This window comes from Scleropages formosus, chromosome 20 (assembly GCF_900964775.1).
Source record: "Scleropages formosus chromosome 20, fSclFor1.1, whole genome shotgun sequence".
In the NCBI taxonomy this organism is placed as follows: domain Eukaryota; kingdom Metazoa; phylum Chordata; class Actinopteri; order Osteoglossiformes; family Osteoglossidae; genus Scleropages; species Scleropages formosus.
The window spans coordinates 4,368,462-4,396,460 of NC_041825.1; the positions used below are offsets into that span (position 1 = coordinate 4,368,462).

At 43.8% G+C, this 27,999-nt stretch overlaps 1 protein-coding gene across 1 annotated transcript; it reads right to left on the reverse strand.

Moving 5' to 3' along the window:
- Window positions 1-553: 553 nt before the first annotated feature.
- LOC108923908 (vesicular glutamate transporter 1-like) lies at window positions 554-26,558 on the reverse strand. The gene is made up of 13 exons (XM_018734946.2): window positions 26,357-26,558; window positions 9,577-9,829; window positions 8,692-8,810; window positions 8,488-8,602; window positions 8,196-8,283; window positions 7,904-7,990; window positions 7,532-7,674; window positions 6,404-6,553; window positions 3,711-3,843; window positions 2,317-2,427; window positions 1,766-1,893; window positions 1,265-1,334; window positions 554-846 (listed from the first exon to the last, which is right to left on the reverse strand). Exons 1-13 carry the CDS (start codon window positions 26,416-26,418, stop codon window positions 554-556), a joined length of 1,752 nt encoding a protein of 583 aa, XP_018590462.1. The 5' UTR covers window positions 26,419-26,558.
- Between the last annotated feature and the right edge of the window lie 1,441 nt (window positions 26,559-27,999).

Consider the following 27,999-nt stretch of genomic DNA (forward strand, 5'->3'; position numbering starts at 1 on the left):
AATGGTTATTCAGTGAGACGCAGTGTATCTCATGTGACATAACAGGTGTGTAATGATCAGTTCCATATGTTGTGTAGAGGAAATCGTGTGTGTAGTAGAAACACACAAGTAGTGCAGGTGTAAAAATAAGTGAAGCCCAACTAATGCCGGTTAAACCAAGTTGGTAAGTAGAGTCAGGGGTGTAAATCATAGTCATTTATTCATTTTATAAGTTTATTTTAAGATCTGGCATTCGGATTTGATACGTTTATTTTAATATTCCATACAAGAATAATGAGCGTCCCTATAGGGTTCACATACTTTCAAGCAGCACTGTATCTATGGCTTTTCTTCGTGATTTATGTTCATGTCCCTTGCATCCACACACAACACACATGGACCCCCCCCCCCCCCATCACTTTTCTGTTCCCACACATCTCCCCCTTCGGAGTTCATGTCTAAATGCAAGGCCCCATCGCACCTCAACACTTTTACTTCACGCCCCAGTATCCCTCAGTGTCCCCCTCCCCCATCCACTCCCCGAACCGTTCCCATCCCCTCATCCTCCCACACCCTATGTCAGCTCTCTTTCTCCCTCTCCGTACAGGTAGCTGTTGGACCCTGGAGGCTGCACGTACTCCTCAGTCTTGTCCCATTCGGAAGCCCATCCTCCTCCTCCTCCTCCTCCTCCACCACCATTGGGGTTCATGTTGGGCTGGTTCACGGCGCCATACTGCCCGCCTGCGCCGGTACGGTACAGCTCCTCCGTCTCATTGGCCAGCTCATCTTCATTCAATATTCCGCACTTCTCATCGCTAGTGTTCTCAGGCTCGGCCCACGGCTGTTTCTCCCCAGAGGCAAAAATGCCTAGAATATAAAGAAGGGCTGCTGTGGATCGTTCTGACCTGCCTTTAAACACCGCGTCAGATTTAAAACGTGAAAATGAACAAGAAATGCAAATTAAAGAAACGGAGTGATGGACAGCACTTAGTATGGGATAGTGAAGGTAAAGGAGATATTGTATCATCTGGGATCCATACGAGAAACGTGGCTAACAACAAACATCGCCCGTTGCGTGTCTGACGTTATCAGGCTGAGAGCCGGACGATCAAATTCCTCGATAAAAACGCCCTCATCGAAATCCACACAAAGCTAGAGAAAAGCAGCACCGCTACACGTAACACACATGCCACCCGCAATTTCATATGGCGACATATGAAATTGAGGGAACCGCTCAATGCTTCGCATGCATGGAAGCATGCGGAGTAACACAGGAAATACACACCATAGAAGATAACTCCTCCGTAATGAACGAGAGAAGCTATCAGAAATACATACTGCCACTCTTCCCGTGTCTGAGACATGGAGAGAAAGAGATGCAAGACAGAGAGGTGGAGAGATGGACAGGCAGATGTAATGTAGCAGACATAAACCCTTGCACAGCTCCTGAATGAATGAAACTCAAGTTAATCACAGTGCACGTGTCCTGAAAATCTACCCCGAGAAAAAAAAAAAAGAATCAGAAACGGTGGCTTGGCTAAAGGCACTTTAACTCGAACCTGGGTTATCTGTTATTATTTGTCTGATCCTAGTTACCATACAGCCATTCAGCGAATAACTGTCTTCCACTGGGATAACAGCTGCATTTCTATAATGTATTGTATCATATAATAATTGCATTATGTATGATAAACAGAGCTGCATATTTGATCTGCTTTCGCATACCCATTGTGTGTATGGTTTAAGATGCAAAACCATGTGCCCTACCGTAAGCTTCATACTTTACCTTATTTTTGGTCATGGCACCCACTATGAGTGGGCACACCATTCCGGATAGTGTTCCAACTCCATTGGAGATGCCCATGAGAATGCTGGCATAGCGGGGGGCTATATCTAAGTGGTTCACGTTAAACCCTACGAGAGAAGCCAAAGTGTCATGAGACTCTTCAAAAGAGCGTGAAAGGAAACAAAAAAGCTGATAGACTCAACAGAATGATAATCTGGGACTTTTCTGAACCCCAGTAAGTGAGAGAAAGCAGATCCATCCCCACTGCTCTCAAGACTATCTATAACAGTTCACTGAAATCACTGTATCCAAGAGTTGGAAAACCATGCAGAAGATAGGAGAGACTCTTTCACGGGACTGAACATGGGACTAAACACCTCTCAGGTATCAGTTGGTGTTCTCTGAAGAACAGATCTTCATACAGCAGCAAAGGTACACAAAGGCAAGCGTTCATCACCCACGAAAAGTGAGCTTAAGGGGACTAACAGTGACTTTAGACATGAACCCAGCTTTAGTTTTCATTGTGATCATGTGGCGCCTCGCGGTCTGACCTGAGATAGCGAATCCGCTGAAGCCCACAGCAAGGACGAGGAAGGTTATGGCTACACCCCTGGTGTGTGAAAAGCCAACCACAAGCAGTAGGGTGGCTTCCATTCCAAATCCTAAGAGACAGAGAAAGCAGAGGTTGATAGAGTAGAGTAGAGTAGAGTAGAGTAGAGTAGAGAACAACCGAATAATGCAACGGAAGCCAAAATCAAGAATGGGAATACACTTCTCCTCACATACTGTGACTCGATGTGAGCAGACCACATTGCATGTGGAAAAAACAGGAAGACTGCTTAAAGTTCAAGCAAGTCTTCATTTGCTGAATACGCAGACCAGGAGTGGAAGACGAACAAGTGAAAAACAATAGAGCGGAAGTGAACAGAATAGTGAAATGGGGAAAGCAATGGTTTTACTGAGACAAACCTTCTTCCACGTCTGATTCCACTGACTGGTGTTAGTGTTGTCTGGTATAATCACATCCAGTCCACTAGGGATAATCCATAATGTACAGGGCTGCCTCTGCCGCTCCAGCGCTCAATGTAATAGTAAATTATCGAACGTAAAAACCAGCCGAGACGGCAGTAAATCCCAGTCCAGTCTACGGTTTTGCTGCATCTGAACCGGTATCGTGTTTCCAGCAAAAGGACCATCAACCATGACACCAAAAACCTAGTCTTAACCAAACGTTTTCAAGAGACTCCCTCGAGAAATAAGCTACGATTTTATTCCTTGTCTCTGAGAATTAAGCCTACTTGACCATCTTCTCAAAAGGTTTAAAGAATAATTTTGTTTTCTAGATAATGACAATTTGGATTTTTTTCTAGTTTTTTTTATTCTCTCTTAAAATCTTTTTTTTTTTTTTTTTTTTTTTGCTTTTCGGCATCATGTTAGCGAAGATGCAATACTTTAAATAAAATTGAATTCACTGCTCAGTTTAACCTTATACTGGTATGGAAATAGTCATTTTCCATATTTTTCCAACTTACAAAAATCTATTATGCCATAATAAGTACACACACGCACACATTTTCAGAACCGCTTGTCCCATACGGGGTCACGGGGAACCGGAGCCTACCCGGCAACACAGGGCGTAAGGCCGGAGGGGGAGGGGATATACCCAGGACGGGACGCCAGTCCGTCACAAGGCACCCCAAGCGGGACTCGAACCCCAGACCCACCGGAGAGCAGGACCGCGGTCCAACCCACTGCGCCACCGCACCCCCTCTTGCCATAATAAGTAAAGAAGCACATTTTGAAATGTTTAAATTGTGCTGTTAGATTGTTGATATAGCTCCTTTTCTTTCTAATCACCACCGAAGTTCTGGGAGCCCTCAGTCTTTTTTTACCTTGTACCTCTTCACTCTACTTCACCTCGTCTCTTTCCAGGTTCAGGTCTCACCTCCACAGTTCATGAGCTTCCTCACATTTGTGGTGGTCATGATTTGGTGCGACCGCAGGTAATCGGCCAGTTGCCCCCCAATTGGCACGATGATGGTCATTACAAGATGGGGGAGGGCTGACAACAGCCCCACCTGAAAGGACGGACAGAAAAGAACGTGATGATAGAAAAGATAATAAATGTCATAATTCCGAGCCGTCAGAACTTGATTTATATTTATTTATTTGGCTGATGCTTTTCTCTAAAGCGACTAACTATATTAAGCTACTTACAATAATTTACCTATTTTTACAACAGCAATTCATAACAAGAACCTTGCTCTATCTTATTACAGCTTGAGGTGGGACTGGAACCTACAACCTTTGGACCCAAAGGCAGCACTGCTAACCACTCCACTACCAGCTGCCCCTATAAAGCTGTTTAGATAGCAAATGCTAGAGAATTACACATGTAACACAGTATTTTTCAGCACAATTACAATAAAAACCTTATATAACACATCAAATTCATTTGCTGAACAGCAACTATCTTAAGGAAGCATTGTATAAATACTTATGACTCTATTTACATTTTCCTAAACTGTAACATTTCAATATGATGAGTAACTTTTCCGAAAGGGACCGAAGGTAAATGGCACAGTAAATGGCACGCTTCAACAGACAACCCAATTCCACCAGTAGCGGGTAGAAAATGGAAATCCCAGGTGCCAAACACCTGTAACATGTATAAGATGCCCATAATATGGTTGCCCCTGGTGTGTGAAATATGCACAGCATTATCGCTATAAAACAGTACACTATAAAATTATTAAAAACCTTTAGATAAAGAATAAAACAGGAAACAGAAGCTGTAGAATCTCATTTTGAAATACACTTTTTCGCAAGCAATGAATAAAAATGACTAGAAATTCTGAGGCAAAACTGAGAGCCGGCAGAATAAAACTTTATGAAGCATTTGGGGAAAATCCAGTAAGGAAAGCCTGCTTCAAGCAATTGGAACACGGAATTCCACCCATCTTTTGTTTTTTTCTTTTTGCAAAAGCATACAGGAAAAGCCTCGGAAAAAACAGGAGTGATTTAACTGTATGTGGTTTCCAATGAGCAGCTGGGTACGGGTTCAAGTTTCCCCAAGGTGCTGTTGTTAGAATGTTTTAAGCCTAAATAGCTTGAAGAAACATACAAACACATCGATCAGCCACAACTTTAAAACCACCTGCCTAAGACTCTGTCGGTCCCCCTTGTGCCACCAAAACAGCTCTGACCCGTCGAAGTATGAACTCCACAAGACCTCTGAAGGTGTCCTGTGGTATCTGGCACCAAGACGTTAGCAGCAGATCTTATAAGTCCTGTAAGATGCGAGGTGGGGCCTCCATGGATCAGACTTGTTTTTCCAGCACATCCCACAAATGCTCGATCGGATTGAGATCCGGGGAATTTGGAGGTCAGGTCAACACCTTGAACTTTTTAACAATTTTTGCAGCGTGGTAGGGCGCATTATCCTGCTGAAAGAGGCCATTGCCATCAGGGAATACCGTTGCCATCAAGGGACATACGTAATCTGCAACAATCTTTAGGTAGGTGGAACGTGTCACAGTAACATCCACATGAATGCCAGGACCTAAGGTTTCCTAGCAGAACATATTCCCCAGAGCATCACACTGCCTCCGCCAGCTTGCCTTCTTCCCATAGTGCATCCTGCTGCCATCTCTTCCCCAGGGAGAAACCACACACACGCACCCGGCCGTCCACATGATCTAAAAGAAAACGTGATTCGTCAGATCGGCCCACCTTCTTCCATTGCTCCACGGTCCAGGTCTCACGCTCACGTGCCCATTGTAGGCGCTTCTGGCGGTGGACGGGGTCAACATGGGCACTCTGACCAGTCTGTGGCTATGCAGCCCCATACGAAGCACACTGCGATGCACTGTGTGTTCTGACACCTTTCTATCTTGGTCAGCATTAAGGTTTTCAGCAATTTGTGCTACAGTAGCTCTTCTGTGCGATTGGACCAGACGGGCTAGCCTTCACTCCCCACCTTCATCAATGAGCTTTGGCCGCCCATGACCCTGTCGCCAGTTCACCAGTTGTCCTTCACTGGACCACTTTTGGTAGGTACTAACCACTGCATACCGGGAACACCACACCAGACCTGCCGTTTTGGAGATGCTCTGACCCAGTTGTGTAGCCATCACAAGTTGGCCCTTGTCAAAGTCGCTCAGATCCTTACGTTTGCCCATTTTTCCTGCTTCCAACACATCAGATTCAAAAAGTGACTGTTCACTTGCTGCCTAATATAGCCCACCCCTTGACAGGTGCCACTGTAAAGAGATAATCAATGTTATTCACCTCACCTCTCAGTGGTTTTAATGTTGTAGCTGATCGGTGTATATCGATGGATAAAATAACACAAGATTTTAGAAAAAGCATAAATTTGAAATTATTTTCAGTCCATTCTTCCATTACTATTTTTCATTCTGTTCATAACGAAATTACGAATTTAGGCCCAAAAATGAACAGTTCAGTGGTGGAAAGGACGTCAAACATGTGTCCTAATATACAGAATAAGTGTTAAGGCTAGACGAAGTGATAGATTAAGTAACAGACTTCCTCTCAGCAGTTTTCTGCTTTCTAAAAAAATCAAAGTGACGATAACCTGAAAAATGTGTCCATGACCATCCTATATCGTTTAATCACCTTGCTGATCTCAAACCCAAACACCTCCTCAAAGTACGCAGGTTGGCTAATGAGAAGCAAGTAGAAGGTCCAGCTGCGGCAGAAATTTGCGACGATGATTGCATAAACCGGCATGGAGGTGAAGAACTTCTTCCACGGCGTCTTGAATTTCTGCAGGTGAAAGGGATATTATTAGTGCATCAGGTAGACTGTAACAGAACAGATAGGAAAATATTTTACTTTCTTAGAGCACAGGACATATGTGATATTTCTAGTGGTGTCAGCTTGAGCCAAAACGCCTAAAACTTAAGAGTACAGTATCTCTGGCCACTCCATGACGTGGAGCATGAAGCGGCTGGGCTCTCCCCTCCTCCAGAAGCAGGAGCTCCTGCTCATGGTCTGGGCCAAGGTCAGCCACGTGTGGGAAGACAGCCAATATCACGTCCATCAAGAAAATCTAGAGAGTTCCTGCCATGACCTGTTGATACTTCCAAAGGTTTGATGAGGCCTGGAGTCTTAGGTGAGCTCAGGATTCATCTGCACCAACCAAATCTCATAAAAGTCAGTAATCTTACAAAGGTCTAGGGTTGGTTCCATCATTGCAACCCCTCCAGCAGAACCCCCACCAGGACAGTTACCGACTGTTCCTACCGGGGCCATCATGGAGCTTCAGCTGTGTTTGCAAAGAACCTTGGAAAGGCTGCTGCCACTTTGCTGCTATCAGGAAGACCGCACCATGAACATAACGTATTCTGACCAGAGGAGGGGTGTGAAGGGTATTCTCTGAGGCCATGCCTTCACATGCCTTTATAATCCACCCCGACAGCTATGCTACAATGGAACCTCCAGGTTTAGACCGAGCAAAAGCCACTGTGTTCTTGCTCCGGCCTCGAAGGGGGAGCAGCAAAGGGGCTGTTTGCTTCTGTGGCGCAGCTGAGGGGTATTTCACAAGGTAGCATGAAAATATTAGTGCTGTAATTGCTACAAAGACGCAGACAAAGCTCAAGATTCTTCTAGAGGAAGAAACTACGTTTGCCGGCAGGCTGTCATAATAAAAAATGCAAACATGCCGCTCCACTTGAGACTGCGGCGCCTGACACTTCTAGGACTTTTGGACTGTAGGTTGTCTATTAATGATGACATCTATACCTGCAATGGGTTAACAAGCCCTGCAGACTCCCCTATACTCTCCTCTATGTACTTTCTCTCCTCCGGTGTGATGGTAGGATGGGCTGCAGGGCTCTCATATGATACCAGGATCCAGAAAAGATACCAGAATATCCCAAAACTGCCTGAGAGAGGGAGAAAAATGAAGGAGAGATGAAATGGAGAGCAGAGGGAAGAGGAATGTAATGAAGAAGAACCTGACCCTTAAATAAAACAGGGGGCCCATGAATTATTAACCTTTTGTTGACTGTGAGTAGCAAAAATGATCTTGGACAAATAAACTGAAGGAATTATGTACAGACTTCCTTGCCCCTGTTTGTGAGCTGAGGAGGCTGATGGATGTAGGCTACTAACCATAGACATAAAAAACGGAAGACCACCCAGAGTACTGGACAAGGACCCCAGCTAAGGGCATCGCCACAACAGCTCCTGCGTAAGAACCTGACAAACAGAAACACTGGAGTTAAATGCCGACAACTATATAATCAAAGTGTACTTGGGATTCCTAGCTTACAAATGACCGCGTTAGAATATTTATCAAATAATTGTAGCACGATTGGTAGAGCTATGCTACGTAATAGCAAAGTTTTCCTGCTCAAACCTGAAAATTGGGAAATAAAAGCAGAAAATACTCAAGCTGACGCACCACAAAATGCAGTCGTAGCCAGTCGACTTCTTTCAAGCGGCGGGGCCCACTTTGCCCATATCCCGTGGCACGCTGGGTACGACACACCCTGGGACAGGGAAATCAAGCACCGAAAGGAATCAATACCCCTTTCGGGAATATTTACAGATGTAGGAGGCAAAATAAAACGGCTTTAACCATTAAACAATCCTAAAACACTGCAGACAGATAGAGGTAAAGCAGGACGGGAAAAGAGAGACAACCAGAAGTCGAAGGTCGGAGTAAATATTATAAGCAGAAGACGCTGTCATACCTCCACAAGCCCCTGAAGTATCCTAATCAAGATGACACAGCCAAAGTGAATTCGTGCAGCAGATGGGATCAGCATGTTTAGCGTTGAGGTAGCCACTACAGCGAAGCCAAAGACTCTGACAGCAGAAGACAGTTGAAAAGATGGAACGATTACTCCATTTTACTTAAGCTACCACGGTGACAGCATCAGGGAGAAGCGATATACCTGTTGGCTGCAAACTTCTGACAGATGAAGCCGCCAGGTATCTGCGTGACAATGTAGCCCCAGAAGAAGGAGCCGTGGATCATGCCCACTGTCTCCGGGTCCCAGCTGAACTGGGCAGCCTGCAGGTTTAGTAATTGTTTCACAATCCTGGATGCAGAGTCCCCTCGTACCACATGTAGGACTTCAGCTACCGCAGCTGGACTTGTCACGGGTTCGCTTGCACATTCGGATCGTCGCATTAATATTAAAAATAATAATATTGACATTGTGACAAAGGAATCGAAGACATCAGAACAGGTGACGTCAAAATATTTTGTAATATAGGCATCCCTTGATGTACGAACGCCAGCCGAAATTTCAGCATAATGGCTTTTGATACCGAGTGTTTGGTTTACGGTACAGAAAAATCACTGGAACGAAATTTATCCAAAGCGTGCCCAAGAAATTTGAAAGTCGTGCGTCGTAGTTGGCACGTCTGCATCCACATCTCTCCGCTCGTTGGAGCGTTAGGAATGCGATAGTGTTGCTTCAAGAGAGTGGGGCATTGTGGGAAATCTACGGAATTCTGTTTGTTGACCATACTGGGTGTGTCATGTAACTGAATGATTGGAGAGACAGCAGCACAATTAGCAGGGAAAAATTAGCGGAGGTTTTCCCCAATAATGGGAAATGGGCTTTCGGAGTCTGAAATATCGATATCGGCAACATTTTCAGGAATGGATCAGTTTCGAAAATCAAGGGATGCCTGTACATCCCTACAATATGGTTACAAAAGGCTAGGGCGACCCCGTCTTTGTATAGAAAAAGGGGTTACTGTCTATTGACTTTCTAGCAGAATCTATGATAGTGAGCTCTAACTGAAAATGTATGACTTAATGAACTTACCACCAACACCTTCTTGTCGCCCTTGTAGATGGTGTGGTTGTTGACCATGCTGACAATGGCCACTCCCAGGTTGCACCGGATTCCGAAGGAGATGCAGAAACCCAGGCCGGAAAGGATGGCGATGATGTAGCGGCGAGGAAGGCCGAAGCAGGTGCAGTCAATCACTGGGAGCTCCTTCTCCTCGACCAACTCCGGCCTGCCATCGGCTGACAGCTCTATTGTCTCGCCATTCGCCTGACGCTTTTCCAACAACCTGAGGAGGCGCGAAGGGCGGATGACAGGAGACAAGGACACAGGACGTAGCCTACGGGTTCGTGAAGTGTTGAGTTTCAGAGGCCGTGGGGAGCGGATTGTAAATACAGGACAGCAAATGAAAGGTGAAAATATTGTTGCATGTTGTTATCGAAAGAGACAAACATAGTAGGTTAAGTGGTTTATTTCAATATTTTAGACTTTAAACAGAGCCGGGTAATAAAGCCTCAACAGTTATAATTTATGAAAGGAACTCAATAGCCTCAACATTCGGTGTGACATTCGACACAATTCCTGAAGAAGAAGAAGGAGAGGAATGAAGAAAGAGCGCATAATGAATATTTGGCATGTAACATTTATTAATTTAACTGACGCTTTTCTTGAAATCGATTTACAATGAATGATGCGTAGTATTTAGCTGACACCTTTCCATCCAAAGTGACTTACAGTGTCAGGCACAGGTTAGGACTTGCAAACTCCACATAGATGGAGAAGGGATCGAACCCACACCCTCTCACAACCCCCAGGGGCTGTGACATAACGGCACTTTTCACCGCACTACCACATAGACGTCAATCTAGTTCTGTTTATAATAAAATCATATAGAGCGGTAATTCACTTGAACTGAAATTAAATTACTGAAATTTGAACAATTTCAAAGGGTTTAACTGTCGCTCTCATTTACAAAGTCAGGGCAGAATCTCTTTTATCTCTTTTATTTTAAATTTTAATTGCATAAAGGAGTTGTCTTGCAATATGGTAACATGATCATCATCCCAGAAAATGTAACAATAACATAAACAGGCGTATGGATTGAAGCACATTTTTTGCTATTAAAAAAGAAACAAAATAATGCGAAGTAAAAATGGAACCACATCAGTTACATTTGTCATCATTTTACCATGTACCAAATCTTTTAAGACTGTATCAAAATGCATCTGTAATATAAACAGGCCTAAAATTATTACACACACACACACACACACATTTTCAGAACCGCTTGTCCCATACGGGGTCACGGGGAACCGGAGCCAACCCGGTAACACAGGGCGTAAGGCCGGAGGGGGAGGGGACACACCCAGGACGGGACGCCAGTCCGTCGCAAGGCACCCCAAGCGGGACTCGAACCCTAGACCCACCGGAGAGCAGGACTGTGGTCCAACCCACTGCGCCAAAATTATTACACATAGATTAAATAATTTAATTCTGACAAAGTAAAGCATTCAATGTGCAGTTCTTGTGCAACAAAAATGTTCTAACTGCCACTTGGTTCTGTTAATAAGGAATAGCTTGTTTTCCATTGAACATAATACAAAAAAACTGGTAATCTCATGTGCTGTAAAGCAATTATTACAGTAATATGTATACAGCTTGTTTAGATGCTGCACAGAGGCTCCTATGTCTCCTCAATCTGTGAACCTGAAGCTGTTTTTTTCTTATAATACAACACTATTTATTATTAAACTCCCCATGACATGAAACAACATTATTTTTCCCATTTACTGTATTTGTATTGAGGGGGGGGGTGCGGTGGCGCAGTGGCGCAGTGGGTTGGACTGAGTCCTGCTCTCCAGTGGGTCTGGGGTTCGAGTCCCGCTTGGGGTGCCTTGCGACAGACTGGCGTCCCGTCCTGGGTGCGTCCCTCCCCCTCCGGCCTTGCGCCCTGTGTTGCCGGGTAGGCTCCGTGACCCCGTATGGGACAAGCGGTTCAGAAGGTGTGTGTATTTGTATTGATCATTTAACAGGCCGTAAGTTTACGTTGAGTTGGAAAAACAAAAACCACTGAAACATGCGCCACATTATGTATTTTACTATTTCTTTCCATTTTCTAACACTTGTTTCAGGTAGGTGGTGGGGTGCGGTAGCACAGTGGGTTGGAGCGGGTCCTGCTCTCTGGTGGGTCTGGGGTTCGAGTCCCACCTGGGGTGCCCTGCAATAGACTGGCATCCTGTCCTAGATTTGTACAATCAGCATGATCCCACAGCTTAGGGGTGTCCAAGATGTGGCCCAAGGTAAATGCTATAAATTCTATTGAGTCACGAGACAACAGTTATAGCTGGACACACTTGAACACATAATTTTTTCACATTTAGACATTTAAGATTCAGTATGTCACTTACTATGATTTTAACACGTGGCCTTCAAGTCAGTTCAAAATGATTACAGACACCCCTCGACTTACACAAATAGACCGTTCTTCAACCCTTTACGTGAGTCGGAAGTTAAGTACGTCGGATTCCTCCTTTTCCCCACCGTTCAACATAAGAGCATGAATAATTTTTCCACCTCAGTTATTGCACCTTGACGTTTCTTCGTTATTATTGTTGTTTTTACGCTAACTGTCCTTTTCACTGCTCCTTTATACGTGCAGCATCCTTCACTATCGTATTCACAGTCGATACGGCTAAACGTGGTTCCCGTGCTATAGACCATAATCTTTGTCCACCTTCATATTTCCTTATTATTTTCAATTTTGTCTCCAAATCGATACTGTTTCTCTTGTGAGATGCTTCTCGTTTTCCTTCAAGTGCACGTTTACCACCAGGCATTGTGAATAATGAAAAGGGTAAAAAAACATGGGAAAAAAGCACTACGCTAACGAGAAGAGATACGTTCACGGCTCAAAATACGTGGGAACTGGGAAGATGCAGCTTCCTGCCTTGTCTGGTTACGCCGACTTGCACTTAACGTATTTCACATGTAAAATAATTTGCATGAAATAAAAGCGCTATCCGTAAATAATGTGTGTGCCGGAGATTTTTCACGTAAATCCAGATTTACGTAAATCGAATTTACGTAAGTAGAGGGGTGTCTGTATTATGGCCCTTGGCTATGATAGCTTTCATTAAACATTTTTTGCTTGTACTGCACACCTTTACAACATACTTCTTTTGCATTCTGTATTTTGCAATGCTCTGCAAACTAGAGTGAATAACAAGGTTTAAATATAAAACTTGGTAGCACTTAAGCTGATAGCAATTGGATCAATAAACCGAACACTACTCTGTACAGTATGCTGCATTCCACATTTTGATTTATTCTGCATTTATGCAGATACCACACCTGCACACACAGACACTAAAAACAGAACATAACATAGGTGGTATATAAACTAAGGTCATATTTATTCATCGAGCTACTACGTCTCTCCAAAGGGACTTACAGTGTTGAGCTGCTTACAATTATTTTCCCATTTATATAGCTGGGTAAGGACCTTACTCAAGGGTACTACAGCTGGAGGTGGGATTCAAACCCACAACCTTTTGGTCCAAAGGCAGCAGTTCTACACACTAGGGTACCAGCCGTCAGAGCCGATTCAAAAAATGTACCTAGAGCTGCGGAGGACATGTACTTCGAGAAGCCAATTACACAGGTGGGAACTTTAAAGTGCAGAGGAACTAAAGCAGCGAAAACACCACCATCACGGACAGACGCTCGGGCAGTTTCATTAGAGCTCGGTTACCTTGCCGAAATGGAGCAAACAATGAGGTCCTCCACTCAGGCAGAAAGCCCAGCGATGACCTGATCCAGGCAGCGAAGCAGAAAAATCTCCACACACCTCTGTGCCCACTGTGGTGTAAAACATGGCGCAGCCACAATGCTGAGCCCATAGAGTTTTAATAATAAATACACACACACACACATTTTCAGAACCGCTTGTCCCATACGGGGTCACGGGGAACCGGAGCCTACCCGGCAACACAGGGCGTAAGGCTGGAGGGGGAGGGGACACACCCAGGACGGGACGCCAGTCCGTCGCAAGGCACCCCAAGGGGGACTTGAACCCCAGACCCACTGGAGAGCAGGACTGTGGTCCAACCCACTGCGCCACCGCACCCCCTCCCTAATAATAAATAAATTATATAAAATTATTAGGAAATTTTTGACAGCCTAAATTCTGTGTGTATGTAATTTGTAGGCAGTATAATAGACCTTCTTGGTGTTATATTGGCATAGATGTGCACTGCCATATTACAGGTAGTAATTGTTATTGATTTACATTTGCATACATTTACATTTATTCATTTAGTTGACACTTCTCTCCAAAGCAACTTACAATGTTAAGGTTACAGTTATTACAAGCTTACAGTTATTTACCCATTTATGCAGCTGGGTAATTTTTACTGCAGCAATTCAGGGTAAGTACGTTGCTCAAGGGTACTACGGCCGAAGGTGGGGATCGAACCCGCGACCTTCGGACCCGAAGGCAGAATCAAAAGTCGAAGCACGTGCAGTTTTTGGTGACGCGTAAGTGGGACAGCTGGTAGTGTAGTGGTTAGCCTTTAGTTACCCTCAATTACTCCAGTAAAATTCCCCAGCTGTATAAACGGGTAACCTTACCACTGTAAGTCACTTCGGAGAAGCGTCAGATAAATGAATAAATGTAAGCACAGGGAACGGCTCTGCTGTCGTAACACTAGAAAATGTTTCTTGCCGAGCCATTTCGTCCGTGTAATAACTTCTAACGGTTTACTGGCTAAACGAGAGGTTAGCGCTCCCTGCTTGGCATGCCGACTGTGGTGCTGTGACCCTGGCGCCGTGACAAGGTTAGGGGGGTTCCTCCGAAATTCATCAGAGCGTGGTTGTGTCGCGTAGAGCCCGCTGCCGGGCCCTGGCAGCTCCGGCTCTCCGCTCCTGCTGCTTTCAGCTCCTTTATCCAGATCACTGAGCAACTGCATCATTGTGCCTGACTTACAGCAACCTGTGTCTGCCTCCATGCCAGAAAATATCAAACATGCGCTAGAAAGGGGCTCAGACGAGCTATGCATAAGTCATAAGTACTGCAGTGCTGTGATGGTGCAGCTGTGAGACCTGGGAGTTTGGCTGTGGGACCTGGAAGATGGGGGGGGGGGGGGGGGGGGGGTGCATGTTTTTCCCACTAGATCACTAAAAGCCTCAGTCCCTTGAAAGCACAAACCCAAAATCCGTTTTTTGAAACAATCATACCTCGCAAACATGTACTGTATTTACTGGCCACATACAGCAGATCTGTACGCAGGCGTTCCCCGGATTACGAACGAGTTCCGTTCCTAAGGCTGTCTTTAAGTCGAATTTGTATGTAAGTCGGAACAGTTGGGTACGGATCGAGTCAAATGTTTGTCTTAGTATATAGTATATCGTGTACCTTTCTACGCATAAAAAACATTAAACAAACATTCCCGGATACACTAAAACATCTTTAATAATACAGCAACATCATAATAATAATAATAATAATAAATGTAACTACGTACAGTATTTATAATAGCGAGAGAGAGATCGGGAGAGAGCCTTTTACACGCTCCATTATTTTCGCTTTGTCCTTTAAAATTGTCCCGACTGTTGACCAACTGTAGCCTAACGCTTTCTAATGTTCGTTGGAGTTATACCTTTATTCGATCGCTTTATTATTTCCACTCGTTTTCATTTTATTGGATGCATCACCATCACTTGCATCACACTTCCAATTTGGTGCCATGGTTAGGAGGGTAAAAACAAAAAAATAAAGGCAAATACAGTAACACACCAGACACTGTTAACAGCAACACGGTCCGACTGAAAAGAACCAATCCTTGTCCTACCTCAGGCCCATGGGTCGACATGCGAATGAAGCGCTGTAAACGCGCAATGTTTCGATGTGCGTCGCAAAGTAGCGCCGTTTGTTATTACGAACCATCGTATGTAACTCAAATTTTTAATATAATAGGCTTTACTGGGGTTGTTCGTAACTACGGGTTGTACGTAAGTCGGACGTTCTTAACCCGGGGACTGACTGTATGTAAACTGGCGTGAGAAAAAAAATCCTACATTCTGGACAATGAACTTACAAACACAACTGGTACTGGAACTCTGTCCATAACTCTGACCGTTTGTGTCACGTTGGTGGTCGGGAATTAGCGACGGACTCGGGTGCGGACTCGTCTTTTTATTTAAAAAGGGCGAGGCAAAATATTGGGCAGATTTCAGGCGAGGGTCGATCGATCAGCAGACGTTATCCAGGGGAGAAACACAAGAATCGTAGTCGGAGAGACAAAACAGAGATCAAAACCGGGAAATCTACAACGCTGGGGCAAGGAAGCAATAGGGCGTTAAGCGCTGCCGTTTCTTTTCAGCAGTTCCACACTGAGGAGCCTCGGGGACGCCCTTTTACACCGTGTCCCCTTCATTGGATGCAGGGTTGTCGATAGGCCGGTGGATGAGGGCGTGACAGTTTGTAAGCACAACCACGATGTCAATATCAATAAAACATTTATAATACAGACCTCTGTGAATTTATTCAAGGCCTCACGAAAAAAAAAAATCAGATTAAGCAGCAGCAATGATTTAAAAAAAAATATTTCCCCAAGCCTGGAAACATCGGGCATGTGGCAAGATATGCCGTGGACGTGGTGTGACGCTTTTATTTCATTATTGTTTATTAATCTCAAGCAACTTTAGAATTAGGTCTACTTTACAATGACTGAAAATAAAAAGATAATTTTCCACAACCTCCTATTCAGTGTGTTGTGTTCTGCTTAATAACAAGCAGGCAGTGCTGTGTTCCTCCTGTGCATTAGGTGTCTTAGGAGTGTAACAGCACAGCATGGGGAAAACATATTAAAAAGTGTTTAAGCTAAAATACCGACTATGTGTCTCACGTGTAACTGGAGACACAACAAAACCGGCCACGAAGATAGGATGAACTCATCCTATAAACACAAGCAGAACCTGTTTGTCAGAGCATTTGCAGTTCCGTTTCAGTTCTGGGCACTTTCAGCTTGCTTTGCTGCCTGTACAATCAGAAGTATAATAATAGACAAATACTTCGGTTTATTTGATTGTTAGTCTTTGTAAAGGTCTCAGATATATAGCTATAATGAAAAATACGACGAGTGAGATCGGTACTGCAAAGCACCAAACGCAAGCACAAAGAGCACAATTATTTCTATTCTCTCTGGGTAAATTTTGCTGCCAACTACTGGCAGAAAGAGGAACTGCTGTTCATTTTTGTTGCGCAACAGAAATTTTACATTTATTCGTTTAGCTAATGCTTTTTTCAAAAGCACCTTACAATGTTAGTCTACCTACAACGATTTACCCATTTATACAGGTGGGTAATTTTACTCAAGCATTTTTTTTTTTTTTTTTTTTTTTAGGACAGGTACTTTGCTCAGGGGTACTACAGCCAGAGGTGGGGATCAAACCCCCAATCTTCTACTACAAAGGGAACAGCCCTAACCACTAGGCTACCCCCACTGTTTCAGAGGATTGAACAGTGAAAGAAGTCCAATTAAAAACAAATAAATAAACTGAGACATTTTCATAGTCTCCAAAATCTGTAACTGAAATGTTCATAACACACAGTATGACTGTGTTCTGTAAAAATGCCTGCGAACACTGGGGCTTTTTTAAAATTTGTAAGCAGGAGTGCCCTTTTCTCAGGTACAATACTCCACGAGAGCCTGTACCAAAGAGCAGACACTATACAGCACCCCAAAAAAAAAACATTAAAGTCCAGGATTCCAGAAAAAGTACTTAGAACATTTATCTCGTTAATGTGATAATGTTGCACAGCTACTCTCGACATTGTCCTTTGCGCCTGTGCTGCCACATGGTTTGGGTTTGCATATATTTACTGGTGTGTTTTGCAATACGGCACTTGGAATTAAAGCGTCCAGCTGAGCAAAATTTTGCCGAAGCAAAACGCGGTTGAGCTGCTGTCCGGAAACCCAAGCACCATCCCAACCGTTCGAAACCGCTCCACTCACACCGGGATAGAGAAACCGTGTAGACGGTCCGGCGGTTCGTCCAGACCTTCCTTATAAGCATCGTGTCCGCTAAGAACCAGTGTCAAAAGTCAAAAACGTTTCTGGCATTTCTGGACACGGCCATTCCGTTCACACAACCTCCATTCAGTAGATGAATTAGGACTCGCGGAGTCTGAAGACCGATAATCTGCTGTAAGAGCTTTAATGGATGACCTGTGCGTCACGACTAAGTCAGTGCCAGGCAGGAGAGGAGGTCTTCGGTGACTGATCAAGGTGCCGTGTGACCAGACCAACAAGCGGATGCTACTGCCACATACCCTAAATGAAGAGTTCAAGGTCACCGCACAACGAAAGTGCTGCAACGTGCATAATCGGACAAAATCAAATCCAGCAAAGACGGGGGGTCTGTTGTACGCTGGCCATGGTGCCGTAAAGAAAAAAATATTTTCACAAAAACAGTGCCATGGGGGTGACAGTTTTATTTGAGGCTGGCGGCACTTTTACGTATTAACCGCAGTGTAATTTATTTACAGCTGCCGATTCACAAACCTTACAGCCATATGTGACATTACAAAATATAGATAGATAGATAGATAGATAGATAGATAGATAGATAGATCCCACAAGGGAAATTATTATGTTTGCAATTAGTATGTATGTACTATATATATTTATTAAAAGGGACGACACAATGACTCATAAAAAAAGACACTTGCCCATTTATATTCCAAAGGACTGACAGATTAATCGCTACGAAGGAAGTGACCGATTGCAAAGTCGAAAGACATCTGTAGACCCGAATATTCATTCTACTCCTGGAATTGTCTTTGGGTTTGAAATACGTGATATTTTTGTGCATGTGTATTTGAAACCGAGTCACAGAAGGTAAATTATTAATAAGCCCCTATTCCAGAGCTCTGCAGTCCCTGCCGCTTCCCTGCTTCCCCACCCACTCGAACCCCCTCAACAAAGCGACCGCCACTCGACAGTTTCATCTCCATTTTCTCATTTCATCGATTGTTTCGACATGTATGGATGAGTGACCCAGTGTAAGTAGTGTATCTAGCAGTGTAAGTCACCGCGGTGAATAAGGCGTGTGGGCTGATAACACTACATAGAGTTTGTTGGCAGTCGCTTTGGACAAAAGCATCTGCTACATAAATAAATGTAAATGTTTCAATCTTTTGATTTTTATACTGGGCTGCTGTTTTCCTGCCGTTTCTATTTGTGCCTAAGTGACTCCATGTGAGGGAGATGGTTAAACATAAATGCTCCGCTCAGCTTCCGGTTCTTTCACACCCCAAAGGAGATTCTCTTTAATCCCCCCCCCCCCCCCCCCCTTCAAGTTACTCACAGCATGCGGTGAGAGGGAGGTAAAGACAAATAGAGGGCGATGAGAATTTAATACGGAAGCAGCATTACGCCTGGGTACACAGTGGCCAAACTGCCACCTTCGCACCTGCGCTGAGAGCCCGTTACCTGTAGAGCCTCCGAAAAGGCAAACCACTCAGTACATGATATGAACACAACAATAATAAAGGGGTCTATTTAGATTTATTTATTTTAGCAGAAGCTTTTCTCCAAAGCGACTTCCAATGAACTCTATGTAGTGTTATCAGCCCACACACCTTTTTCACCACAGTGATTTACACTGCTAGATACACTACTTACACTGGGTCACTCGTCCATACATCAATTTACATACATCAAGATTTTGGCCAATTAAAGTATTTTGTCATGAAAAGAGTGTATACTAACAATATCACACACACTGCGCTCTTAAGCCGGGCGAAGCATAGCGACTCAGTCGAATGTGACTTTCGCACCGTTAAAGTGCTACATAAACTGCAGTGTCTCAAACCGCTGAATTGATTTCGTGATTCTCACATTTCCGCCAGTAATAAACTGAGCACAATGACTAATTTAAATTAAACTCTTATGTCCGTAAGTCAGACAGTTCAAGCAAAGACTGGAAAGGTTTTGCTGTCAGTCTGCTGATGTATCGTGATGACAAAAAAAAAGTTCTGGCAAATTCTTTAGAGTTTGTACCAGAGCCTTGTAACTGCACCTGAAACAACTGGTACTGCAGTGGTTAAAGCTGCTGTCTTAGGACCTGAAGGTTACAGGTTCAATCCCCACCTCTGGCTATAGTATCCTTAAATAAGGTACTTATCCTAAATTGCTCCCTTAAAAAAAAAAAAAAAATTACCCAGCTGTATAAATGAGTAAATAATTGTAACCTGAACACTATAAGATGCTTTGGAGAAAAGAGTCAGATAAATGTAAACTGGGTATATTCTAATGACTTGAAAATTCTGTTATTATCCAAAAAATTATGCTAACTTCATGGGCGAAGGACAAGGACAGAAAGCATGCAAATACTCCTGGAAATGCGTGAGATCAGTCCAGGCAGCAGAGGACACCGATTCCTGTAACGCTGCAGTAAGAGAGGTAAAAATAGTATCGATTTACCAGGGCGCACTGTGTTTCTCGCCTATTGTTATAGTTCATATTTCAGCTGCAAGTGTTTTTCCACCAGCTGACACAACATTAAAACACCTGGCACATAAATCTGCGGGAGCCTCATTATAACACAGTCGGATCCCCACTGGAATTGTGGAATGGGGCTCCTAGAGGAGTGAACTACAGAAATACTACACTACAGTACAATACTACAGTATTTTGAATTATTCTGCTGCTCTCTAATGCCACAGTGGTGTTTGACAGACTATTACTGGCCTGGAGCCCAATTAGAGCTCTACATATGTATACAGAGGACAGCTGGTGCCTTCAGACCCGAAGGTTGTGGGTTCAAATCTCACTGCTGGCTGTAGAACACTTGAGCAAGGTAATTACTGTAAAAATACCTCAATACAGTCACCCAGCTATATAAATGGATGAGTAACTGTAGGTACCTTAACACTGTATGTCACTTTGGAGAAAAGCATCAGTTAAATGAATGAATGCAATATCTCAGAATGTCCCATACTGCCTGAACTGTATGTCTGGGCAAGGGTTCGAATCTGGCTCAGGTTGTGCAGAGTTTACATGATCTGCCTGCATTTGCAACCCAAAGAGATGTGCAGAAGAAAATAGAGATAAAGCACTTGTGTACCTTGTGTACCTTCCCTTGGCATGGGTCAATGATCTTATCGCTTGCAAGATGATAATATACAATAATAATTCCACCTTTTTCAATTTTCTACGACATTTTTTTTGGTATAAATTCCAGTTTATTCATCCTTTACCTAGAGCTACAAAACTGCCAACCTCTACACAGAAGAAGGTGAAAACAGTTAGAGATCGTGCTGCTAAAGCTGCCGCCATGTGCTCTGAACTTGGACTCACTGTTTTTTGAGTAGATGGTCATGAGTGGGATGCTGGGAAAAGGGTCAACTAGTTGTAGACTTTTAAAAATAGCAATAATCGCAGGATATACACAGGCCCACATCGGAGCCCCCATGGAATCAGTTACTTATACTGATCCTGCCCAGAAGGGTACCTGCAGTCATCATCATCATCATTATAGTCGTTCTAATTTCCTGTGTGTGAAGATGAACATACAGCCCCCCCACTTGGTGGTCCCACGCACAAAAGTTCCAAAATGAAAAGCACAAAGGTTTTCGGTTCTGACACCAATGCGGTGGAATGACCTCCCTCTCTCACTCAGAACTGCTGAATCCCTCTCACCTCTCAAGACGAGGTCTCAAAACTCAACTCTTTTGGATTTTATTAATTTGCTCAATGATGGATAAACCTTTATGCAGCTGCTTGTGTGATATGCACCGGTTTATACCATGCTATGTGACAAATGGACCGTACTCTAGAATCATGTCTCGGCATCCAAATCTCTCCTTCTGTTCATGTGATACACTTTTTGGATTTTTCTCTGGGATTTACGTCGCATTTCTCCGAAATGAATAAACATAAATGATATAGTATTTTAGTTTTCCACTAAAATTGATATAGATAGATAGATAGATAGATAGATAGATAGATAGATAGATAGATAGATAGATAGATAGAGTAGCATGGAAAACTCTGTAAAAATTGTGACGATTGTGGTGAGGTCAAGGAAAAAATATTAAAGTACATCACTAGTGCAACAACGCAACCTAAAAATAATTCTAATCATAATAAATAAATCTAATTTATTCTATCAGTTATATTAAAATAATTAAAGTTAATCACATTCAGTCATTTTATTTGAATTACCAACAACAACGATTATTATTAGATAATAAATTATTTTAACTGAGAAATTTAATTCTAACTTGGTTTTTTAGTGCAATAATAGTTCAGAACCAATTAAACGAGTAGTGGTTGTAGGACTGTAATGTCCACCATCCAGTATGTGTGTGATTTCGAGCACTCGAGTCCTTGGTGTCACCTTCGCCAGCTGACCTCAGGTGTCCTCCGGGACGTCCTTCGCAGAAACCTCCAAAGTCCCGTTTCCTCGGCGCGGGACAGAACCCAGGAACTGTCCCCCCGGACATTGACTGACATAGAACTGTCCCCCACGATAGACGTGACACCTGATTGGCTGAATCAAAAGCCTGAAAGGAGCTCCAGGTTTTACCGTGATGAGAACAACAAAGGGGACGATGGAACATGCATCGGGGGGGTGACGATGCCTTGACCGAAGAGCAGCGCTTGCTTACCCTGCCGAGTTTATTATAGAAACACTCTGAGCTTTCTGATGGAGGGAATATGTAAATAATAGATGAACTGCTGACTGCAGTGTGGGTGCAAGATCACATTACAGTCTGCTGAGTAACGCGCACATCATTTCGGGATATGACGCACACGGTACCTTCACTAAAACGAGCTATAAATACGCCATAATGCACTGCAAACACTTTGATTAAGCTCTGACTGTGTAAACCGAACCCATGGCAATAAACACACCGGGCAGTTACAGTCACACTCTCGTTCACGGAACGTAACGTCCGTGGTTCGACGAAATATGTCGTTTGGATGGAGACGCGTTTTGCGGGTCTTCGTTAGCCGTACGGTTTAAGATCCGTAAACGCTTATCCTGAGGCTGGGTTGTGGCGGTCGAGAGCCTATTCCAGAAGCGTAGGGCGCTATAGTCGGGGTGCACCCTGCTGCAGGGTAACTGTTCAAACCCATCCAACCAATTCCAACAGCCACTTCTTGAGGTCCGGGTCATGGTGGGCCAGGGCCTATCCCAGAGGTGTTGGGTGCAAAGGGGAGGTACACCCTGGACAAGATGCAAGTCCATCACAGGGCAGTCACTCACACACACCCTTTAACACACTAAGAGCAACTTAGTGTCATCAGTCCACCTGAATGGTATGTTTTTGGACTGTGGGAGGAAACCAGAGCACCCAAAGGAAACCCATGCAGACAACATGCAAAGTGAGCAGGAATCAAACCCATGTTCTCTCACACCACAAGGCACTGTGAGGCTGCAGCAGTGCCCCCACTGTACAAATCACAGCATTCTAGACAAACACCGTATGATGTCAGGGTGAACCCCCTTCATTACGGCTGGAATTGACATTTATTCCTGTAGCCGACACCTTGTTCTAAAGCGACTTACAGTGTTAAGTTACTAACAATTATTTACCAATTTATTTAGCTGGGTGATTTCAAGGGAGCAATTGAGGGTAAGTACCTTCCTTGTTCAAAGGTCCTACAGCTAGAGGTGGGCATCAAACCTGCAACCTTCTGGTCCAAAGGCAGCAGCTCTAACCACCATACATCTGGCTGCCCTACTGGCTGTCTCTAAATTTGTAAAGTAGGGTGTTTTCGGAGAAAGTACCTCAATCATGGGCATAACGGGCATAACGATGGAAGTGGGATCTGAACCCAGAACCTTCAGGGTGCAAGGGAACAGCGCTGAACACCCTTGTACCGCCCCCCTAACGGCTAACTCCCATCACCTACCACCTCTTCTCGTGTCCAGGGCACTTGCGCGTGGCATCATAATGAGCCTACATCGAAATAAGTTATGAAACGCGCGGGCGTTCGCGTAGCGCGCGACTGTCCACAGCGCGGAAACACCTGGACACGTGACCGCGCGAGGGTTGCCCACCTCCGCACCTCCGCATTTAGTTAATCCCGAGGACGACGGCGCGTGGAGGGGGGTGACGGGGGGGGGGGCGGGGGCGGGGCTGCGTAAGTGCGCGCGCACAGCCTCGGGCACGTGAGCGAAGGAACGGTAGGAACGGTGGGAGGAGGGAGGAAGGAGAGAAGGTGTGTGTGTGTGTGTGTTTTCCTTGCGCGCGCTATTTCGGGAAGGGATTTATGAGTTTAGCGTCCTGCTCAAACCCCGAGGGAGGAGAGCGGCCATCGATCGGCGCACATTTACTCCTCCTTACACCGAGCGCGAGAACGACTCGGCTTTCGGACAGGCGCGCGCGCGCTTCCCTCCGTCACAAATTCCGTTGGCACGCGCAGCTCCCCGCGCGAGCTGGACACGTCACGCCGTTACACATCGTACAAATACACGAGGAGGTGTTTCGGTGCTGAAGTGTCGCTACTTTGTTACAGTTTCTCACTTAGACGCGTTTTTTTTCCGTTGATCTGTTGACTGATTGAAATATGTGACGTTTTTTTTTTTTGATAGGGAAAAAAATGCATTTATTGGTGTGTAAATGAAAAGAGTTAAAAAAAAAATGCATGAAATGTGATTTTTATTCTTCACAGTGACGGACAAGTGAAAGAAAAAGGTGGAAAAGAACAAGGTGCGGCTCAGTGCTCATCGCATCACTATTTATGTGTGTGTGTGTGTGTGTGTGTTTGTGTGTGTGTGTGTGTCATCGCTGCTGATGCCCAAATCTGTGTGTGCCCTTCCAACTCCTGGCCAAGTGTCGCGCCCCTGAGGTATAAGCTATTATATAAGATATTAAATTTCGGTCATTTATGTTAAATAAAGTGAGAAAGAGAGCAGGAATTTTTAAAATTGTAACAATGTTGTACCGTGGACACGACTGGTAATAATTCCCTAAAGGGTGTATTTCTGTTTAAAGGTCAGAGTAATTATTATTATTATTATTATTATTATTATTAATAATAATAAGAATACAGTTGAACTGTACCGTTCTGGTGAGCTCAGTGCGAACACGTCCAGCACACACTCCACATGATAAATGTATTATCCATCCCTGATATGATCATCATATTACAAAATTACTGTCCCATAAACGCAGCTGGTTTTCACTCATGTTGTGCGCGCGCGCGCGTGTGTGTGTGTGTGTATTCAGGCATCAGTTTATTGCAGGCTGTATTTCAACACTTATTTGTATCATTCTGTAAATGTAACACTTTAAAAGGAACGTGAAGGTTCCATCAATTTAACTGCGACTTTTAACACTCGAGATTGTTTACTGTTAACGAATAAAATATACAATAACTAACGAGTTAATCCACAATCCGCTTAAAACATATTTAATATCCGGCATAAGTGAACGATACTGTTAAAGTGCATTCGATTAAATTAAATGAAAAATAAAAAAATACCCTTTTCTTTTCAATTTTAATTAATAACAAGCAATAGACACACAGAAACACACACACACACATATACATATATATATATGTATATTATAATATAGTGGTCCATAGTAGCCACATTAGCAGAGAGGTAATAAATTAGCACTACTGTACTGTACTGTACTACACTATTGATAGTAAAGATTATGACGATGCGACATTAAGCCGATTCATGTAACCCAGGTAACGTTACCATGTTACCACGTTCCACGGCCAGGACAATCGTGGAAGGAAGTGAGTGTCACACTTGCATCTTTTCGGAATTATCATTTATAGTTACAGAATCATGGTTATTCTCATCCTGTAGGTGCACGTGCGCCACCGCGATGGTGACAAGAAGTTAGTGAAGGACACAAGTCACGCGCTTCGGTGACGCCGCTGGTCCCTCCGCTTCGGTTGCGCATTTAGAGAGGCGTCACTTATCGATACAGTTATCGATACATGTGACAGGTGAGCGGATCGAACGGAAACACCTTCCAAAGCTGCGCGAGGCTCTCAGGTGCGGACGCCGGTGCCTATTTATAGACGGGGGAAGGCGGACTAGTCAGTGGACTAGTCAGTGGACTAGTTAGTGGACTAGTTAATGGACTAGTTAATGTGTGTGACAGCACCATCCCGCCGCAGTGTTCCAGCACACCTTTGTCAGTTACAAAGCACCCGGGTTTACCTCGTTTACTCCATTTCACCAGGGCATCCAGAGCAGGAAAACATCAGCTGATCCACGTCACACACCAGGTACAGCAGGTACACGTGTTTAATCCACAGTCTCCACGTTCTCACCTCCCTGTGGTTCCATCTCAATTAAAAGGCGGATCGCAAACGCTCCTCTCTGGAAGGTCTCTCACCATCATTTTACTGTGGTACAGAGGTGCGCGTGTGTGTCTTATGGCATCTCGATTCATGGACACAGTGTCCAGTGGAAATTAATTGAAATAATTCCTATTGAAAGTTATATGAATCATATAACGGAGAACATCTGAACAGGTTAAGGTCTATATATTATACAGACATATATATATATATAGATATACAGTATATATATAGACATATATATACGTATAGACCTCAACCTGTCCAAATGTTATATAATATATTATATATTATATTTTTTAATATCTACATAGTAGGCTAAGCAAGTGTCTCTCTGTACTAGTAGTAGTTGTATCCCGCCGATTCCCGGCGCCACTTTTTTTATTCCTTCTTTGTTTCTACAGCGTCACACAGTGAATATAGTAAAAGTAACACTCACACTGTAATAACAGAGTAACTTTTCCACGTACCTGTGTATTTTGCCCAGAGTCTTGCCGGCGGCCGCCTTGAACCTCTCTGGCCGGACCTCCATGCTCGACACTCCCGCTCGCGACCGGACCGGCCGCCGCTGCGCTGCCCCGAGCGCGCTCCCGCTTCTGGGCTAAGTGCCGTGCCGAGCGCGCTCCCGCTTCAGGGCGCGCTCCTTCCGGCTCCGTCCGCCCACCCCGTGCAAACCCCCCCCCCCCTCAGGCCATCACGCTAAATCCCAGCTGCCCTCGGGAACAGACGGCCCTAAAGCCTCCTGTGGCACCTCTCTGTCTCAGTCTTATCAAATATTATTTCTCATCATATCTGACACAATAACCGAGGAGAAGCTCGCGAACTTCCTTATTAATGAAACGTGTCCTTTTTATTGCGGCCTCTGCTGTCAGCACCCTTCGTTACGTCACTGAATATGAATGGTAAATCATTTTTCAGCATATTTCATATGTAAAACTGAGCTAAAAATACCTTTATCATGGTAAAAAAAGAGTTGAGTGAATATTACAGGTGTTTGAGGCTGGGAATCGGAAAAAGTGTGTGTGTGTGTGTGTGTGTGTGTGAGAGACACATCCAAACACGAAGTGGTGTAGTTATGTATTATATATGTATGAATGTATAAATAAATAAATAAACATCCTCACTGCTTTATGCCACTTATGTTTTTTCTTGGTACCATCATTATATGAAAAACCATGACGGTCTTTTGAAAAAAAAAAATGCACGCGACAATAATACAATAAGAGTTTTTACTTTATGTGTATATACACAGAGTCCTTCCTGGCCAAGACGGTGTCTAGTGTCTCCATCTAGTGGTCAGGTGACGCTACTGCACGTGTTCTATTTATTTAAAACACGCGCGCGCGCGCGCACACACACTCCACCAATTTAGTCTCGGTCCAAATTATGACACAGCTGTCTTCCACTGGAATAAGCAGTCTGCCTTCGTGTGGCATTATATTATATTATATTGTATTATATTATATTTCAAATAAATACAAAAATCTGCTTTGCATTGTGGCACTTTTGCAAAAAATACACAAAGACAAAACACTTTATTATATTATAATATTAATTATAATTAATAATAATACATTATATTATATTGTATTATATTTTAAGTAAATACAAAAATCTGCTTTGCACTGTGGAACTTTTTGCAAAAAATACACAAAGACAAAACACTTGAAGCTTTTTTTTTTTTTTTTTTTTTTTTTTTTTTTTTAACAGACATACCCATCAGTGACAGTTGCTGTACTGGGCATTTTTACGTAATTCTGCACATCCACTGATCATGTCTTGCCAGTGCTGCGCAAAACCCAGACTGTACTGTACTGTACCGTGGTGTGAAAGAAGTACACCTGCAACGTCACAAGCAACCAGCTGCATATTTTTAGGGCTCTTTTGTCTTTCTTACATTTGATATTAAGGGAACACCGTGACACACGGACTCTCCGGCACTCAGCAGGAGACAAACCACGCCTGCGGCTCGTACGCCGGCACAGCATTTAGTTCAAAAACACTTTTTTATTTTATTTTATGGACACGTCGGGTAAAACACAAAAGGAGACCAAGCCGAATGGTACCCACACGTTCATACGGTACGACACTGTAAAAGTAACATGAACTAAGA